Source organism: Cyrtonyx montezumae, unplaced genomic scaffold (assembly GCF_038088225.1).
Source record: "Cyrtonyx montezumae isolate F1298 unplaced genomic scaffold, pur_monq_1.0 scaffold_6, whole genome shotgun sequence".
Lineage (NCBI taxonomy): Eukaryota > Metazoa > Chordata > Aves > Galliformes > Odontophoridae > Cyrtonyx > Cyrtonyx montezumae.
The window spans coordinates 1,108,589-1,127,469 of record NW_027072067.1 but is presented as its reverse complement, the minus strand read 5'-3'; the positions used below and the strand labels follow the sequence as shown (position 1 = coordinate 1,127,469).

Sequence of the window (18,881 nt, the reverse complement as noted above, 5' to 3'; positions counted from 1 at the left end):
GTGTTTTCCTGCTCATTTTGATGTCTGAAATTTGCATCCTAACTCACAGATCATGCATCTTGCACAATTCATATCCATTCAGCCTGTAGGTGCAAGGCTCATTTACTTTATTTGTTATCTCGACAGCACTAATTCTCTCATCTCCTAACTGGTTCCATCTCCTCTGTTGCATGAAACACAAAGTTCAGCATCTGGGGGGTAAAATTATCAGTAATAAAACATCGGAGGTAAACAGTAAGCTATGTCAAATTTCAGGATATAAAATGCACATGAAAAGATATTAAAATGAAAGACACGTGAATGAACCAGCAGACCCCATAAGACGGGGTCCCACAGGGCGGGCTGTGCTGCTCAGGTGCCCGCTACGGTAGGGGAGGGGTTGGGCTGCGCTCCTTTTTCTCTGTGTGCCCTTTGGGAGTTTTGTTTCCCTTTCTTTTCTCCTCCTTTTTCCCCTGCTCTGGGACGTTTTCTGTTTTCCCTGCAGCCGGCTTCCCGAGGCTTGGCAGGAACACAGGTCAAGACGACAAGGAGCTCCTCTGAAACCAGCCTGTCTGAAGGTGACACGATGGCTTTGCTCAGCGAGCGGCCCGGGCTCCCGTCACACCACACAGGCAGCACGCCGGGAACCATCTGCCACCGACTCTGGTGCGGACGGCTTTGTTCCTCGTGATGGCAGCAGCCCTCGGTCTCAAGCCAGTCTCCCGCCCTGCCCGCTCCTAACATGGCCGCTTCTCCCGCTTACAAGATGGCGGCGGAGGGTTCGCGGCATAGGGACGCAAGGCGGGCCGCTCTGCGTGCCGCGCTCTCCGTGGCAGTGGGAGCTGAGGGCATCTCTATGGCAGCGGCCGCCGCGCTGCCGGGCGTGCGGCCCCAGGTGGCGATAGCCGCCGCCGGGCGCTGAGGGAGCCCGCTGCGGGGCTGGCGGCAAGAGGATGCCCCTGGCCGCCTATTCCTTCCTGCGGGCTGTGGGCAAGGGCAGCTATGGGGAGGTGAGCCTGGTGCGGCACCGGCAGGACAGCAAGCAGGTAGCGAGGGGCTGAGGCGGCCTGGGGTGAGGGGGGGGCGGGTCGGGTGGGGCCTGGCTGTGGGGCCCTGACGGCGGCCTGGGGCGCGACCGGGCGGGAAGGACTGGTGCTGGCCCGGCAGGGCCCGGCCGGGCATCCAGAGGCAAAGCCCTGCCGTGCAGGTGGCTGCGATGGCAGTGCTGGTGCCCTTGCGGGCCCATTACCACGGTGCACAGTCCAGTGTCCTGCTAACCTCGCTGTCTTGAAAGTAAACAGCACCTGCGGAGGTCTTTCTGCTGTATGCCGGTCCTTGGATTTTGCTTCTTTTTATGCTGATCATTAGCATTGGCAAGAGTCTTGCTTCCTTATCGGTTCTGTTTTAACTTAAATATTTGATGTATCGGCCTGTGTCTTATCTCTTGCCAATTTCTATAAACACTTCTTCTCTAGCATGATGAACAGGATTTTTAGTTGTGGCTTTTGGAGATTACTACTACTACTTTTTGGAGATGTTCTGTGAAGGAAATTGTATTTTAAGTATATTTGCTGTTGGAGTAATGTTTGTTTTGTTTTTTATTTTATGTTGGGGGTCATGTGGCTCGAGTTTAGAATGAAAAAAAAAAAGTGTACACAAAATTTATGCAGAAAGCAGGAGAGCATTACAGTAGACTTAATGGGAATCTTCCCACAGAAGCGAGTTCACTAAAACAAATATAAGTAGTGTTGAGTTTCAAATTAGGCTGTGCGTATCCTTTTTGCACTCTGGTCATACTGACCAACGCTGAAGTAAAACTAAAAGCTGTTGGTTTCCATGTCTAAATACTGCTGAGGCAACAGGGGAAGGCCATGTGAGAAATTGTTCAAAGGAAATAGTGAGTTATCCTCCAATAAGACAACAAGGCCGACTGCTCAGCTGAAGTGCCTCTACACCAGTACAGACAGCTTGGGAAACAAACAGGAGGAGTTGGAAGCCACAATGCTGCTAGAAAGCTGTGACATAGTTGCTATCATTGAAACTGTTGGGATGATTCAAAGCACTTTAGTGTAGTTGTTGATAGCTACTGTTTAGAAACTACAGGTTAGGAAAGAGGGGAGGAGGCACTGTCCTGTACATCAGTTAAGGAACAGTGTGAAGAGCTGTCCCTGAATGGCCACGGGCAAATACTCGAGTCAGTAAAAGGAGCCTTCTGGTTGGGCCCTGATTGGGTGGAGCATGTTGATGAAACCTTATTCCTTCAGCTACAGGAGGCATTGTGATTGCAGGCTCTTGTCCTGCTGGTAGACTTCAGCCATCCTGATGTCTGCTGGCAAAGTAGCACAGCGAGCTGCAGGTGATAAAGGAGGCTCCAGGAATGCATCAAGGATAACTTCCTGAGTAAAATAATAGATGGCCCCACCTTGGGGATGAGATATGGGACCTGTTGCTCACCAGTGTGAGTGAATAGATAGTTCACATCAGGTTTGGAGGCTGCCTGGACTGTAGTGACACGAGCTCTCCATCTACAGGTGTAGGCAGCCAGGAAGGGAAGGCATGACTGAACTGGGACCTGCTGGTCAAACCAGAGAGCAAGAGGAAAATGCACAGGCAGTGGAAACAGGGACATATATGGTAGGAGGATTATAGGGATGCTGCTAGGGTCAGGAAGGCCAAGGCTCAACTGGAACTGGTCTTGGCAAGGGGTTCCAATTAAAAACAAGGCTTGAATATCAACTAGTAAAGGTTAGTCTGAGAAGGCGTACCTCCACTAGTGAGTAATACAGGCAGGCTGGTAAGAATGGACAAGGATGAGGCTGATGTACTTGTATGGGGGCTTCTGAGTCACAGCCTGAACCACTGATTGAGCACCTGAAGGAATGACCAGGTCAGCCTGGGAGCACGGTGATGGCTCTAAGACCTCATTTAAGGGCTGACTGCCACAGAGGAAAGGATGTCATGTAGGAGATCCCTCCTCTTGGAGTTCTTTCCCTATGAGCCTAGATCTCGGAGATGGGTGAGCATCTGTTTTACTTCCTTTTGTAACATCTCCTTGTTTGCACTGATCCCTTTGTCTTTATAGTGCTCAACAACTTTTTTGCATCAGTCACTGGTGACTGCTCTTCATGTACCCCTTGAGTGAATAGATTGGAAGGTGGGGATGTAGGAGTTCTTAGTGCAGGAGACCTCATGGGCCTGTTGGAGCGTGTCCAGAAGAGGGCCACAAAAATGATCCAAGGGATGAAACCTCTCCCTACAAGGACTGGCTGAGAGCTGGGACTGTGCAGCATGGAGAAGAGAAGGCTCTGGGGAGACCTGAGAGCGGCCTGTCAGTATCTAAAGGGGCTGTAAGAAAGAAGGGGACTCTGTAGCAGGGTCTGTTGGGACAGTACAAGGAGAAATGGTTTCAAACTAAAAGAGGGGAGATTTAGATTGAGTATAAGGAAAAAACCTTCTTATAGTAAGGGTGATGAGGCACTGGCACGGGTTGCCTATAGAGGTGGTGGTGCCCTGTCCCTGGACACATTCAAGGCCAGGCTGGATGGGGCTGGGCAGGTCAAGCTATAGGTTTTCCTGTTCATTGCAGGGCAGTTGGAGTGTAAATGATGTCTGCTTTCAGCTTTTGGGGAAAGTACTTTGGCAGCCCTCCAACTGTTTCTATGCTTGCAGTCTTTACCTCTGCTTGCTTTCTTTACCAGTGGAAGCCTGTTTTCTCTTCTATGATTAACTGCTTTGTAGGCTGTTTGTACAAAGCAGTCCTAAATTGTTTCTGTCTTGTGGCTCTGCTGCCAGATGCAAGTTTTTTGTTTGGTGGTTTCTCATTGGTGCTGTTTATTCTGCTTTTAAGAAAAGGATAAACAGACCTAAAAAGCTTAGCTGCATTATTTTGTGCATTCAGAAGTTCAGCTCTTTTGGATTCTTCCTGAGGGTATGAGAATGTGGAATCCAGGCTTTGAAATACAGATTATCAGCTTTCTTTTTTTAATTTTACTTTGAAAGTGTGATCTATATGCAGGTGAATTTTATTCTTAACATTCATTGTTGTTTTTCTGATATGACATTTCCTTAGTGTCATTATTTATTTATTATATAAATATTACTGTCTAAACGGCCCATTTAGAAGCAACTGTGATGCATTGTAATGCATTTTGTGTTTAAGAGATTAATGATAAACATATTTATAAATGAGAAGAAAAAGATGACAAATGTGAACATAGTCAAAAGAAAGCAAAGTGCCCCAAAATTCCTGTGCAGAGTGTCATTCAGGTACACTGATAAAATAGCTACACTTGTTCCACTTTTTTCTTTTTTTTCTTTTCAGCATAATTGTCCATATGGTGTTTAACTGCTAAGAAATTGCTATTTCCATATAGAATAATATATGAAGACTTCTGTTACTGCGATTCCTTTAGGTTTGGGTTATTTCCTTGAGCTTCTATGTAGTAAGCTTCTTTTCTGATGATATATCTTAAAATTTCTTTTACAGTATGTCATCAAAAAGTTAAACCTTAAGCATGCTTCCAGCCGAGAGAGGAGAGCGGCAGAGCAAGAGGCACAGCTGCTATCACAGCTGAAACACCCCAACATAGTTGCCTACAGAGAATCCTGGCAGGGGGAAGATGGGCTGTTGTATATTGTTATGGGCTTCTGTGAAGGAGGAGACCTGTATCACAGACTCAAAGAGCAGAAGGGCAAACTTCTGCCAGAAAGTCAGGTGGTAGAATGGTTTGTCCAGATTGCCATGGCATTACAGGTAAAAATAAAATATAACTTTGTCCTTTTAAAATATAAATTTAATTTGATCTTTCTGCGTTTAGAATTCCATAGCTAGGCTACAGATTTTGAAATTCAATTTGGTTGGGTTTACATATATGTACAATGGTTATCAATTCCATTAATTACCTGTTCACAAGTATATCTGCATCTTGGTATATCTACATCTCTGTCGCAGTAGACAGTGGTAACTTTGAAGATGTTTGTAGTCTGAAATGCTTCTCTGGTTTGACTTTTTGGATCAGAGTTGCATAGTGTAGTTGTCTTTCTGATTTCTTTGAAAGAGAAGGCTTCTTTCAGAAGCATTTCGTTTTCTGTGGTTTGCTGTTTTTTAAATCATAAGTTTAAACTGCTAATTCATGACTTTATTAAATGTAACCCTAGTCTGTTGGCGTGTAATAATTGGAGATTGTTACCTTAGTAATTGTTTTTAAAGTTTGATAAAGACAAGATTTAAATATTAGCACTGAGAAATAAGAGTTTTCTGTGCTGCTCCTTAAAAGTTGCCTCCTATGGCCAGGTGTACATGAGTACGTGTATGCACAGTCATGTCTGTTATTTCTAATTGTAAACCTCATCTTTTTTCTGTTATTTAGACAAAGCGCATATTGCGTTTTCCACCAAAACTTTTAAATAAAGACTAAGATCTGGATGCCAGGAAATGGAAGTATCAGAAGTGAGTTAGTCTGAGCGCAGTCCTACATTTTTTTTCTTCTCTTCTGCTGGCTTGTTAAAGCCACACAGGGGAGATTTTGGTAAAGCAATACCAAGTTTTTGGGTCTGTACCTGTGTTATTCTTACACTGATTTACTGATGCTGTCTTCAGCAGTGATAAATCATTTTTCTCATATAACAATATGTGTATCTTTGCTGTGTTTGCATTTTCCTCCTTTGACCTGTGTTGCATTATTTTACTTCTCATGGAGAACCAGTTGTGTTACTTAACTCAATCTGTATGTTTTTTTCTTCCTCTCCCAGTATTTACATGAAAAACACATTCTTCACAGAGATCTTAAAACTCAAAATATTTTTCTGACAAGAGCAAATATAATAAAAGTGGGTGACCTGGGAATAGCCAGAGTGTTGGAAAACCAGTGTGACATGGCCTGCACTCTTATAGGCACACCATACTACATGAGCCCTGAGCTCTTTTCTAACAAGCCCTACAACTACAAGGTACAGTAAGTTAATGCAAATGTCATTTCTACTTTGCTAAGCAACTTGTTTTGCTTGTCTGAGAGCATTACGGTCTTATGCATTATTTTAATTACTCTTTAATGTCACAGAAGATTAAAAGAAAAAGATTGGCCAGCACCTTTATGGAACTGTTTGCTGCAGTAAGTGAGAATTGACAGCATCTAATAAGTTATCATGGACTAGATGTTCATCAGGCTGCCAGTACCTATTGTAGCATGCCAGTATAAGCAAATATTTTGTTCTGTGTTATATAGCTGTGTTTTCTCAATGTTTTATGTATGATACAGGATGCTTCATACTAAACTAAAAAAATAAAATTTAAATGTCCTAAATTAAAAAAAATGGTGGAATGAGCAGCATCTCTGTGAATTTAAAATAAAACAAAGTAAGATAATTGTGCTCTTGTGTTCCACATGTTGAAAACCGTGGGGAGCATCAGTTTGTGTGTCTTTGAGCAACAACTAAGGGAAACAGTTCTAATGAAAAATAAGATTTTCTTTCTCTGGTTAGAACCAATATTGTAATTAATTTAAAAAAAACCCCTACAAACTGCAACTTTTACAGTTATTTTCAAAATCCACCTGGTTAATACTGGAAAAATATGGTCAATCAAAATTAAGAGTGAGACTGAGGCCAGAAGTTTGCAGTGTCATTTGATCCTAATTCATTTATTGTGATGAAAAGACTCTTTGAAAGCATGTGACTAAGTCTGAAGATAAAGTTTTTTGCCTTTACTTTAACTCAAAGCTCTTTAAACATTTCCTTCCCTTTTTTTCAGTCTGATGTTTGGGCTTTGGGTTGCTGTGTTTATGAAATGGCTACACTGAAACATGCTTTTAATGCTAAAGACATGAACTCTTTGGTTTATCGAATTATTGAAGGGAAGGTAAAAACATTTATTTCTTTATCAGTGCTTGTTTGTTGTTTTTTTGTTTGTTTGTTTTAAACTTGAGGTAACTGTTTTCAATCAGAAATGATGCAGGGATTTGTAAGTATCTTACATGTTACATGTCATCATGTATGTTTGTAAAATTGGTATTTCCTGATAATCTATAATTGAATAGCACGTCCAGGAAGTTTCTTTTTAGAGATTGCTTAGATTTCTTATTACCTTTTTGTGCATTACTGCACTGATTAATTTTCAGTGTTTCAAGATAAATCACTTGTTTCATTTGCTTCTTAATTATACACTGTGCAAAGAACTCCATCACTATTTGTCATTTTCCTGTTAGATACAAGATAAGTGTCTTATTTGCTTTGTTATATGATGAAGTTAAAACAGATGAATTATATACAAATCTGTTACGCCTGTTAACAGAATTTCAGCTGCTTGATACTAATTAAAAAAAATCACAGACAAAACACAGGATTTCTGTATTCTGTTTGATGGGCAGTTAAGCACTTGGGAAATGCATCATGTGAATAGTTGGGCTGCTTTTTATACAAAGTGCTTAGCTGAATTTGACTGTTATGTGTAAATGATTTTGCAGTATGCTCTGTTGACAAAGATGTTAAATAATGTCAGACTTCTGTTCCTGTTACAGCTGCCACCTATGCCTAAGGATTACAGCACACAGCTGGTAGAAATAATACAAACTATGCTCAGTAAAAAACCCGAGCAAAGGCCTAGTGTGAAAAGCATACTGAGACAACCATATATCAGGCACCAAATTTCGATGTTTTTGGAAGCCACAAAGATGTAAGGTGTTTTCACTTAAGTGATTTTATGCAAAACATACATGTTACTTTCATCTTTGCCTTAGAGTTTTCCAATTTTGTTTTTATAGCAGGATAAAACTAGTTCTTCTGTGTGCAGTTGCAAAACCTACAAATGTATTCATTTCCTTATAGACTTTGAGAAATAGAGTAGTTAGAATGAAAACCAGTTGTATTTTGTTTGTTTTCATTTTTGCAAAGGTAAAAGAAATCTGTGCAACACGTAGGACTGATCAGCTTATTCAGAGTAAAGAGAAGAAACTCCAGTATTTTCAAGGAAAGATTGGGAAATGCACATTATTCTGTGTGGTTCATTGAGGCCATTTATCAGCTAGGAATTGGAATCACAATTTCCTTTTGGCATTCACTGATATGACTGGTTTTCTTTATTGAGTTTGGTCAGTTATTTTACAGCTCCCAGGCTTTGGTGCTGTGTGGAACAAATGTATTTTGCTGCCAGAGTCTAAATAGTGTTTCTAACTTTTGTAGAGAGGAAAATGAGAATGTTAGGTATGCTCTGTCAAAAAAAGGCTACTATTGTGTATTCTCTGTTATCTGTGTAGTGGATTTGATTTTTTTTTTTAAGTTAGTAGAATCTAAAGAAATGTTTTAAGGTCTTGTAATTGATGATTGAGCTTTTTGAGTTTTGTTTTTTTTCTTTAACAGAAAAGCATCCAAAAGTGATAAGAAAACAGTGGATTCTAAAATTCAAGGTTCTTCTTCTGTGATCTCAGTGAAGAATGAATCTCATATCGAGAATGTTATACCCCCAGACAGTTCCTTTGAGCGAGGGAGGAAATGCAGAGTTGTAAGATACATCCTTCTTCCTCTTCCCCTGCGCACTGAAAAGAATCAACTTGCTTTTCCTAGGAAAAATACTATCTGTTATGTGAAATGCTTTGAGCATTGGTGAGAACGTAGATTTGCGGTGGTATATAAAATGTTAATGAAGGAGTAGCATTTAGGTTAATAATGGAAGTAACTAAAAAGCTGTGAGTAAAACTAATTGTAGTAACTTAACTATAACTATTAACTAAATAACATCCAATTTTTCATTTGTGGGCTATTATATGAATTCCTTCTATGTCAGTGTGCATTTTAATTTATGGACTTAACAATGCTTCATACAAAAGGTATATACAAGTATTTCTACACTTCTCATGGAGTATATGAGATAAAATATTTTTCAAATATTTGATGTCAAGTGGTAATCATTTTCAATTATATGATTCTGATTGACAAAATTAGTTAAACTACAGAACTGTTTATTCTTCTAGTTCTTTTCAGTGGTTAAAATGAGTCTTATCAATCTTGTATGTGGTTGGGTTTTTTCGTTTGTGTTCTGAAGTTAGTCTGCTATCATGAGTTTAAGTTTCCAGAGCTGAAATATGTATGAAAAAAGTATGTGGTGGAGTAGCTCTTGCTGATACTCGTTAGTTTCTCCCTTGTGGAAGAGCCAAGGGTTTACAACTTTTATTTCATAGTACCAGAGAAAAATGAGTGAGCAATATATGTATACATCCCTGCCTGAGATGTATAATCTGCCAATACAGTCCTTATCTCTTCTTATATGTGGGTTGTTGCATTTTTGAAGCTCCTAATCTGTAATTGATCATAATTTCATTACACTTTATGAACTCTGGTATGTTAATGATTTTCCTCAGGTGCACAATACCAAGAAGTAACTCTCTTGTTTTGTTTTTCTTTTCTTTCTAGAATGAGAAAGACTGCGCCATCAAATACAAAGTCAGCAAGGTTTGTCCATCAGAGAAACCAGCTGCTGAGCTGAATACAAAACCAAGCAGTGATGATTTGAACAACCTGGGAGGCTCCTTAGCTACAATTAGTGGAGTGAATATTGATATCTTACCGTATGAAAAGAGGAACTTTGGAAGTGAAAAGAGTAGCACTGAGCATATTCCAGAGAGTAATAAAGTGAAGTATGTGAATGTTTCAGAGAACTCTAGAATAATATCCACTAGTCCACCGATCAAAACTGATGGACTACAGAAAAAGATAAAGCAAGCTTCTAAGGAAGGAGGTGTTGAGGCTAAGCACTCATCTGTTGATGCTGTGGAAGATGATGATGACACTTTGAAACTCCTGCAGCCAAAAGACAAAAAGCAAACTGACCTGGTAATGCATTTGTGCTTACATAGAATTTGAAATAGATAAAACTAATGGACACCTCTTAAAATATAGAGAGCTGCTGCTCATGTCGGTTTGCTACACAAGTAGGATTCTGATGATAGCATTATTGAGGTGCTCTAAATAGCTTGGAGCCTTGCTTTGGGTTTGCAAATGCTGTGTGGTGGGAGGGTTTCAGATGATGGTAATACTGTGTTTGAAGGGGACCAGAATCTTCCAGATAAGAGAGATGGGAAGAATAGTTTTAGGACATCTTTGTTCTGAATAGGCCTGGTTAATCTCTTGGGTTGGTCCTGATTTGGGTGGGTGTCTGTTAGCAAATGGAGTAAACAGCCAATCAAGGGGGCTTGCTGGGGATTTTCTCTTTCATTCTTTACTGTGTAGTACACTCAAATGATCTGAATAGTTAAATGTTAGACTTGGGGCTAGGGTACTAAATTTGTCAGAGAACAGTGGATAAAACAGCTCTTGGGATTGAAATCTGATTTATATACTGCATGCACTCTCTGTCGCCTTTTTCCTTCTTTATAGTCAGACACTGTGAAATGTTGAATTTTCCCACTCCTCCTCCTTGCTTCTTTTTTTTTTTTTTGAGAGAGAAAGGGAGATTGAAGGCAGGGAGGTGATGAAGAGATGAAAAGAGGCATATAAAAGAAGGGAGGACTGAATGGTGATGTGGAAGTTTGAAGGATTTAGCTTTCCTGTTTTCCTTTATTTTGATGGCAGATTGTTTCCTGCAGCCCTTAACTGCATTTATTCTTTCACTGCTCGTGTTAGTGATTTGGAACATTGGTATGTCTAATGAAACTTCAGCTTCTCCCTAGACTTTTGTAGTACTGTCATTTAGGTAGTAACCAATACTGAAATACTGCCTATTTCTTTTTCCCCTGTCCATTTCCCAGTGTTAAGTGGGTTTGCTAAGACAGCTGCAAAAGTACTGTTCTTACTTCATTCTATTGAATCTCTAAACTGTGACATATAAACACGGCTTTTCTACTCTGGTGCTTTGGATTTAGTGGTCATATGTCTGTTCTTCTGTCTGTGCAGAAGTGACAGTTGTACAATCGTTTAAAGCCATTTTACTTTAGGTGGTGATTGCCTTTTAATTACTTCTACAAGATTTTCATGCTTCATTCTTTAGAAATGCTGGTGCAGTGAATATTGTTTTCTAACTGTCAGGAGCTCATTGGGTTTGTAACTGTCATATGTTAAGCTGGATGTAGTCCAAAGCATCAAGTAGCCTATGCTGATTTTATTTATGTTTTTAATTGTCCACAAACTAAAAGAGTACTTTTCTCTATTAGGGTGTTGTCTGCCATGGAGGTTCAGGAGATGCTCAGGAAAAAATTACCTCTCAATTACAGCCTCGTGGTTCTACTCATGAACCCTCTCTCTCACGGCAGCGACGGCAGAAGAAAAGGGAGCTAGCTGAATTCTGTTCAGAGAAGGTACAGATGATAATAATAATAAAAATTTCTCTCTACTTTTTGTACTCTTTAAGAGTGAGGTGTTGCTTTTTTTAAAAAAAAAAGTTCATGTTTTCTGCACACATGTATAATTTCACTGACAGTGAAATGCAAAATGCAGAATGCTCAAGATGTCCTTCATGAGCAGCATGAGTAAACCTTTGAAAACGTCAGTAAACCTCAAAAGTGTGAGTTGGATATACCAGCTATGTGCAAGGAAGCACTGAAGTGTTGTGTTTAGAAAAGATCACTAAGACCATTCAACTGTCTGTCTCATACCACCATGCCCACCAAACCTTGTTCCTCAGTGCCACGTCTACACTTTTCTTGAAAACCTCCAGGGACAGTGACTCCATCACCTCCCTGGGCAGCCTGTGCCAATGCATTACCATTCCTTCTAATAATTTTTTCCTAATATCCAAACTGAACCTTCCCTGGTGGAGCTTCTGACCATTGCTGGTTAGCTGTGAGAAGAAGCTGGCCCCAACCTTGCTACAGCCTCCTTTCCAGGAGTTGTAGAGAGTGTTAAGGCCTCCCCTGAGCCTCTTCTCCAGACTGTACAGTCCCAACTCCCTTAGCCTCTTGTGTTCCAGACTTCTCACCAGATTTGTTGCCCTTCTCTGGACATGCTCCAGGGCCTTGATGCCTTGTTTATTAGGGGCCCAAAACTGAACACAGTACTCAAGGTGCAGCCTCACCAGTGTGGAAGTACAGGGGGACAACCACCTTCCTGCTCCTACTGACTGCACTATTTCTGGTACAAGCCAGGATGCTCTCAGCCTTCTTGGCTATCTGGGCACACAGTTGGCTGTCACTAACACTCCCAGATCCTTTTACTCTGTGCATCTTCCAGTCACTCTGTTTGTACTGGTGTGTAGAGTTGTGAAAAACTTCTGTTTGTGTCTACAAAATAACCTGGCAGTATTTTCCTGGCTGTGCAGATAAGGCTGCTCGTAGCAAGCAGATCGTTGCTAGTGCTTTTGACCAGACATGTAATAGCTGCCCCGAACATATGAGTGCAGACTCCACAAAGAACTTACTGATCCTTACACATGTGCCTAAAGCAGGGCACTGCTTCCACAGTGAGCAGAGTGGCTTCTTGGGGAAAAGACACCAACTGTGTAAGGAAAGAGAAACAGGTGATTTGTTTTCAGTATCATACCTTGTTGCTGCTCTCTAATTTTGGAATTTGAGGCTGGGGTCAGCAAAATCATTGGGTGAAAAGTAGTCTGGGATTAGAGGGAAAAGATTTAGGGATGGAGAGAGTGGAAGTGGATGCAAGCAGAAGTGTTAGAGGGGGAAACATACGTAGGATGCAAAACCTTTCCCATCCAGCTTTACCACGCAATAATGTCTTCTAGATTGCAATGTATATATTTATGTATATAATTTCTTACTCATTTCTCTTTCAAGTTCAGAGCAGTTTCTCCTCAGCCTTTACCTTTTCCTAGTGGTGTGAATGTAAAGACAACAGAAAGCTGTGCAGAGGAGCATATTGCCAAAGTCTCTGAATCTGCCAGTAGTGCCAAAGTCAGTCAAGATGCCATTTCAAAGGTTAGTTCAGAACATGTTGTCACTGTACTTTTGTCTCATTGCTTCTAAGCAGGTTGTTCCTGGAGCACATGTACAGAGAGTAAAGAAACATACAGTAGCTTCCTACATAGTGGAAGTTCAGTCAGCCATCAAGCTGGTGTAGGAAGAGATGCTTCCATGCTGAACCAGTGAGGACACAGGCTTCTTTTTTAAAGAGTATGTTAGTCTTGGCTACCAAAGCTGTTTTGTAAAAAATAATACAGCTTTGTTAGGTAATTAGAAAGTAGCTTTCTCTTGTGTCATTTGGATGTTTTTTGTTTTATAGGTCATAAATAGGTCATTATGACAATTGCTAATTAGTATAATTCTAACTTATTTTAAAGGAGCGACCTTTGTCAGCAAGAGAACGAAGACGGCTAAAACATTCTCGGGAAGAGATGTTTCCCTCTGGTAATTATGTTTGCCTGTTAGCATTCTATAAGTGGACTTTAGAATAAATTCTAACTTGCTGTTCTTCAGTAATATCTTGAGAAACCTGCACTGAAGCTTTAGTTTTGACAAACATTTCTGTATTCTTCTAATTCTCAATCGTGTTCAGTTGCATTTAGGGGTGACAACTTGTATGTGAAATGCATGTGAAGCTCAGAATTTACACTTTTCAGATAGAAGCTTCAGAGGTTTTTGTTAACCTGTCTTATCTTCTGCCAAACTTTATCTTGCATGAACATGAAACTAACTCAGAATACATGCAGCTCAGTTATAAACATTGCAAAACTGTCATCCTTTCAGTGATTCCAGCAAGACGAACAGGAAGTAGTGCAGTAGTTGAAGGAAAGTCAAATATGGAAAATCATGTTAAAGTTGCTCAGTCCTCATCAGATCCCAGTATTTCTCAGGTAAACTGGGGTCATAATGCTTTTGAAATATTTTAGTGGAGGCACTATTTGGAAATATATAGTGATATTTTAAAAATATCTGTATGTGGAAAGAGCTCAGTAAGAATGCAGTTTCTGCATATATTGTTTTACGTGTCCCGAGGGAAAGTGCAGATCTGTAATCTTACCTATTTGTTTGGTTAGATCACCTAAAATTTCTACATGTTTTCATACCACTTGTCAGAAGTAAAGACTAAGACGTCCCAGACAGCACTGACGTGTTGTTGCTTGGTTGTTGTTGGTTGGGTTTTTTGATTTGCTGTAGTTCATGATATTAATGTTTTGGTTATGGATGAATCGACTGTTTGAGTTTAGTCTTAACACATTACCTTTAGCCTTGTACATCTCACTGTGCTTTATTAATAGTGTTTGAACACTGTACTTTAGTATGTTCGTATGCTCACAATAAGAAATAGTTTCTGATAATATTTTTTTGTTGTCTAATTAAAAAAAAAAAGTGGTTAAAGTCACAAACATACATTGGGCAAAACCTTCTGCAATTCCTTGGGACATTAATATAGCAGATGTAAAGGAAGGAACTTGAAAATTCAAAGCGTAGACTTTGTTTTCCTCAGTCCTGCACTTGCATGGAAGGTGTTTTGCGTGGTTTACCTGCTTGTGCATGGTTCTAACTGGTACTTAGGTGCAAAAACTGAATTTGCATTCATAGACTGAGGTTACATAAATTTGGTAATGCTAGTTGTGTATGTGCTGGTGGTGGTGTTATGGTAGTCAATCAAGCACTTCATAAAGCATGTTTACAACATCCTCTGTATTAGTTAAAAAAAAACCAAAATTTAAGCTTTTTGAACATATCATTATATATACAGTTATTCTAGTTGAATGGGGCTCTTTTTTGTGTAGAACAAGCAGTTTGTGCCATACTGATAAATGAATTCTGAAAATTGGGATTTTTGTCTGGTTTCCTCTTCGTGTAGAAATACAGAGTAACCCATTGCCTGTCTGATGATGAGCTAAGCTCTTCCACGAGCTCTACAGATAAGTCTGATGGAGATTCCAAGGAGAAGTAAGTATTCTATGTTGTAATATGCAAGAGTATTAAATGCTGACTTGGAGTTGGGAAAAAATTGCAGGCGTTGCTTTCTTAATTTCACTTTACATAATGATTGAAGAATCACATGTTACTTAGAGGGACAGCAATTAATGTTCTCTCTGATTACAAACTTTCCATGCTGTCCTTAGAACATGTGATTATGTAACTATATTTGGACAAGTGTAGCTCCCTGGGAAACCAGTGTTGCAGCATCAGTGGATAAATACTGCCCAGGATGCTTTCAAAGCATGAGTGGAAAGGTGTCTATGTGTTTCCTTTCCACTGTGAAAGAGGCTGAACTCATTTATTTCAGATTTTGTCAACAAGAGCAACTTTTTCAAGAAATCTTGTTTGCTGCATTGCTACAGATGCAGCTGCACAGGTAGCAGTAGCTGAAGACTGAGGATATTTTCCAGGTGTGCTGTTATTAGATGAAACACTGCTAATTCTGCTGTTGGTAGAACTACCACAAGAAGTAATTTAATGTGGAATGCCTAGCAGGACCTCACTCAATTTATGAAAGTCCTCTGAAAGCAAGGTGAAAATTGCATCAGAAATGGTGATGGAATTACACCATGTTTCTCCTCTCCTAGAAAAAGCAGTATGAATGAAGTGAATGAGCTGGTGCAGCTAATGACTTGGACACTGAAAATGGACCCTAAGGAGAACTCTGAGTGCTCTGTAACCTCGACTCCAGCCCCAGAGTTTAGACTTCATAGGAAATATCGAGACACCTTGATTTTGCATGGAAAATCACCTGATGAATCAGAGGACTTCAAATTTGAAGAGATTCCTTCAGGTCTGTTGCTCTGTTACTACTTCAAATGATTGGTTGTCAGCTGCTAATTCCCAAAGAAAACTTCTTAGTGGGCAACAGAAGGCAATCAGTCCAGTCTTGCTTCTTCCAGATACTAACGGCTTTCCAAACAACCTGGGACACAGAACTGTTCTAGTTGTGAGGTACATGCCAGTGAAGTGAGTGTGATGGGTCTGTGTGGTTACTAAAGAAAAAAGCCAGTCTGTGGTGTGACTTGTATTTAGAAGTTTCCAGAATGAACAGTTCAAAGTTGGAGTTGAGTGTTTTGAAATAATTTTTTATGAATTGTGGACAAAGCAGAAATTGCACAGGGAGCACAACTCAGCACTGAACACAGTAGAGGTTTTTATGAGTACAGAAGCTCCTTTGCAGTGAATTATTCTTACAACAGTTCAGTGGTTTTCTGTTGTTACAGAGAATTGTTTGAACGAAAAACAATATTTTGTACAGAAACTACCTCAAGTGAAGTTGAAGAGACCTAATTGTGTGCATCGTGTCTGCAGTGATTTTGTACTGTATGTTGTTTTAAGACTTAGTTTTGGAGTGGCTCTGATTCACCACTTTTGATTATTTACTGCAGATAAACAGTTATTTCATGCAAAGTAACAACTGGAAGCCTGTGGTAACATGTTGCTCCATGTTCTTCTAGGCATGCAGAATGAAAATTGAAAGTAATTGCAGTGAACTTTTTTTTTTCTCTTTTTTATTTTTTAATGGACATGTTATCAGGTCCTGAAAAGATTAGGAGAATGGTTGAAGTCCTGAGATCTGATGTGGTGCACGGACTGGGAGTGAAACGCCTTGAGAGGGTGTACAGCATTATGGAAGAAGAAGATGAAATAAAGAGAGAGGTGAATACCTTGTAAATTAGAACTTTAGAATTGACTTCTTATAAACCCCTTTTTAGATATTGAGGTTACAGTGCAAACCTGGGTTCCAAAAAGTGTGGAGGTAGTCGATGGCAGGCAAGTGTATTTTTAATATTAAAAAAGTCAGTTCTGGATATAAATGGCATTCAGCTACACATTCTTTAGGTTATAGGTTAGCTCCTATGGTTGTAGGAGCTTTAGAGTTGTACCGTGGTCCCTGAGTTTGTGGGAGATGCAAGGGATGTAAGGAACTTCTCTGTGGTGTTTCTCCATTAATGGTTTCCTTTCAAACTGCAATTTTTTGTCTTCACATTCCTCTCACTCCGATGTGAGAAGCAGCTTAGTATCTATTCCCAATAAAGATAAATGTGCTGTGTGGTTAGCTCATTTGATTAAAAACTTTGCTACAAAGAAAATACCACGTGAGTAAGTACTACCAGTGAATATTTTGTTTGTGTTTAAAACTTCCATGTGGAATTTGGAACATCTCTTGCTTTCATACAAAAATATACTTTTCCTGTTCTCCCCTTCCATCTATGTAGCAAAACATCACCTGTTGCTTTCAGCATAGTGCTTCGGTTTACGTTCTGATTACTTCTGCTGATACTTGAGTCGTTGATGCTTTTTTCCATGTCAGTAAGCTTAGTGTTATTTTTATTTCCCTGTGCTCTAAAAAGCTGCTGTTGCGGGAGTATATGGGAGACAAGTATGCAGGTTACAGCGTGAAGGCACGCCACCTCAAATTCCTTGAAGAAAATGTCAAGTTCTGACCAGAACCTTTTCCTGAGCGAAGAGGACAAAGCTTTCTATCTCTTCTGATGGATTGGACCAGCTTAAAGAGCATGTTTATCCACTGACCTCCTTTGTTGGTTAAACTTGCAAAAAACTTTATACTTTGTATAGCATTTTTCATGTTAAAATACAGACCAGCCCATTGCTGTCTCAGAGAAACTTTGTTTAGTTTTTTATTCTCTTAATGAAACTTCAGTTTTTCTATAATGCAAACGGGTGCATGCTAAGCTTCGTATAAAAAGGAGTGTCAAAAAGTTTGTGTGAATTTATTACAGTTTAGGGTAAGGTGATGCACTAAATATGGTACCAGAATGGGTGCTGAGGCAACGTTGTGATAGAGCAAGCCATTTTATCAAGTGTTTGTAGTTACTGCGAAGGAGCAGCTGTTACTTCCCGTTAATGCCAAAAAGCCCTCTAGGCTTGGTAAGTTGCCAGGTTGTATTGCTGTTAAGAGAGAGCAGTGCCTTTGCTTTTGGGTTTTATTGCTGAGGCAGTTACAGAATTGGTGAAAAGCATTTGGTAACTAGATAAACTGTGTCTGAAAGTACAGCCATGGTTGCCATGCTCCCCTTTGCAACAATCCTTTTGCCTTCCACAAACTGATTCCTTCTAGGAATGTAAAGTATCTGAGACAGGTGTCCCAGCTTTTCTCTTTCCAGGCATCAAGACTGGGTTGCTACACATGCCTGGGCACTGTTACATACGATCACTGTGGAAGAAGCATGTTCTCTTTTCATAGGTTAGGGGAATTGAATTTGTAAAGTAGAACTTTTAACTCCACAAACTGTCTCTTTCCCTTCTTCTGGTTTCAGTATTGTAACCTCTGACACCCAGAGGGGAGACTGAGATGACTGTTGGGGTCTAGAGGTGTGCTGTCTGCGGCTCCTGCACAGCTGTGTGAGGTGAGACCAGGTGGATGATGTACTCTGCCTTGGGGCAGGCTACAAGATGAAATACAGAGATTTAAAAGTGTCGTGGGAAACAAACAGAAGGAGCAGGGAGACCACGGTTCAGCCATGCACAGACAGCTTATTTCAAAGGAAAAAACACAAAACCCAAGGCAGCCTGTATCACATCAGGCTGAGGGAGAAACTTGTCAGGCTGGAGGCGAGAACGTGAAGGAAAGGTGCAGATGGATGGAAGTCTGATTGAAGCTGCAAGTGAAACCCCTCCTTGCCTGCTCCAGCCCCGAGTGCACCTCTGCCACAGGTGTGAGGCTGTGCAGGGGGAGGGCCTGTCTGAGGGTGGGGAAGCACTGAACGGGTTGCCCTATCCCTCTGACTTTTAAGGCCAGGCTGTGGACAACCTGATCTAGCTGTGGATGACCCTGATCATTGTAGAGGAGTTTGATTAGATGGCATCTAAAGGTCTCTTCCACCTCTGAGGATTTTGTGGTTGTATGAATTAATAGGTGTGAGACAGGTTGTGAGATCAGAATGGAGTCAAATATTTGCCCAACCAGTTTATTTATAAAAGTCTTGGTTGACTAAGCCTGGAGATGGGAAAGGGGGATGAAGAAAGCAATAGTAAAAAGAAAATAAAAACAAAGGCTTATAGGAATGCAGACACAGCTGCCACCACAGCATCCTGATTTTCCACGAG

The 18,881-nt window shown here is 40.4% G+C and overlaps 1 protein-coding gene across 2 annotated transcripts; it reads left to right on the top strand.

Annotated features, from left to right (window-relative positions):
- Nucleotides 1-821: 821 nt before the first annotated feature.
- On the top strand, nucleotides 822-17,556 carry NEK4 (NIMA related kinase 4). 2 transcript variants are annotated; one of them, XM_065749580.1, is made up of 15 exons: nucleotides 822-1,025; nucleotides 4,466-4,732; nucleotides 5,731-5,928; nucleotides 6,728-6,835; nucleotides 7,494-7,648; nucleotides 8,332-8,473; nucleotides 9,382-9,801; nucleotides 11,118-11,261; nucleotides 12,693-12,833; nucleotides 13,196-13,262; nucleotides 13,602-13,708; nucleotides 14,686-14,774; nucleotides 15,395-15,600; nucleotides 16,348-16,469; nucleotides 17,165-17,556. In XM_065749580.1, the coding sequence occupies exons 1-15, from the start codon at nucleotides 933-935 to the stop codon at nucleotides 17,255-17,257; spliced, it is 2,352 nt and encodes a 783-aa protein (XP_065605652.1). In that variant the 5' UTR covers nucleotides 822-932; the 3' UTR covers nucleotides 17,258-17,556. The 2 variants fall into 2 exon arrangements, with proteins under 2 accessions (XP_065605652.1, XP_065605653.1); XM_065749581.1 differs by lacking the exons at nucleotides 822-1,025; nucleotides 4,466-4,732 and adding an exon at nucleotides 4,970-5,428.
- Nucleotides 17,557-18,881: the final 1,325 nt, after the last annotated feature.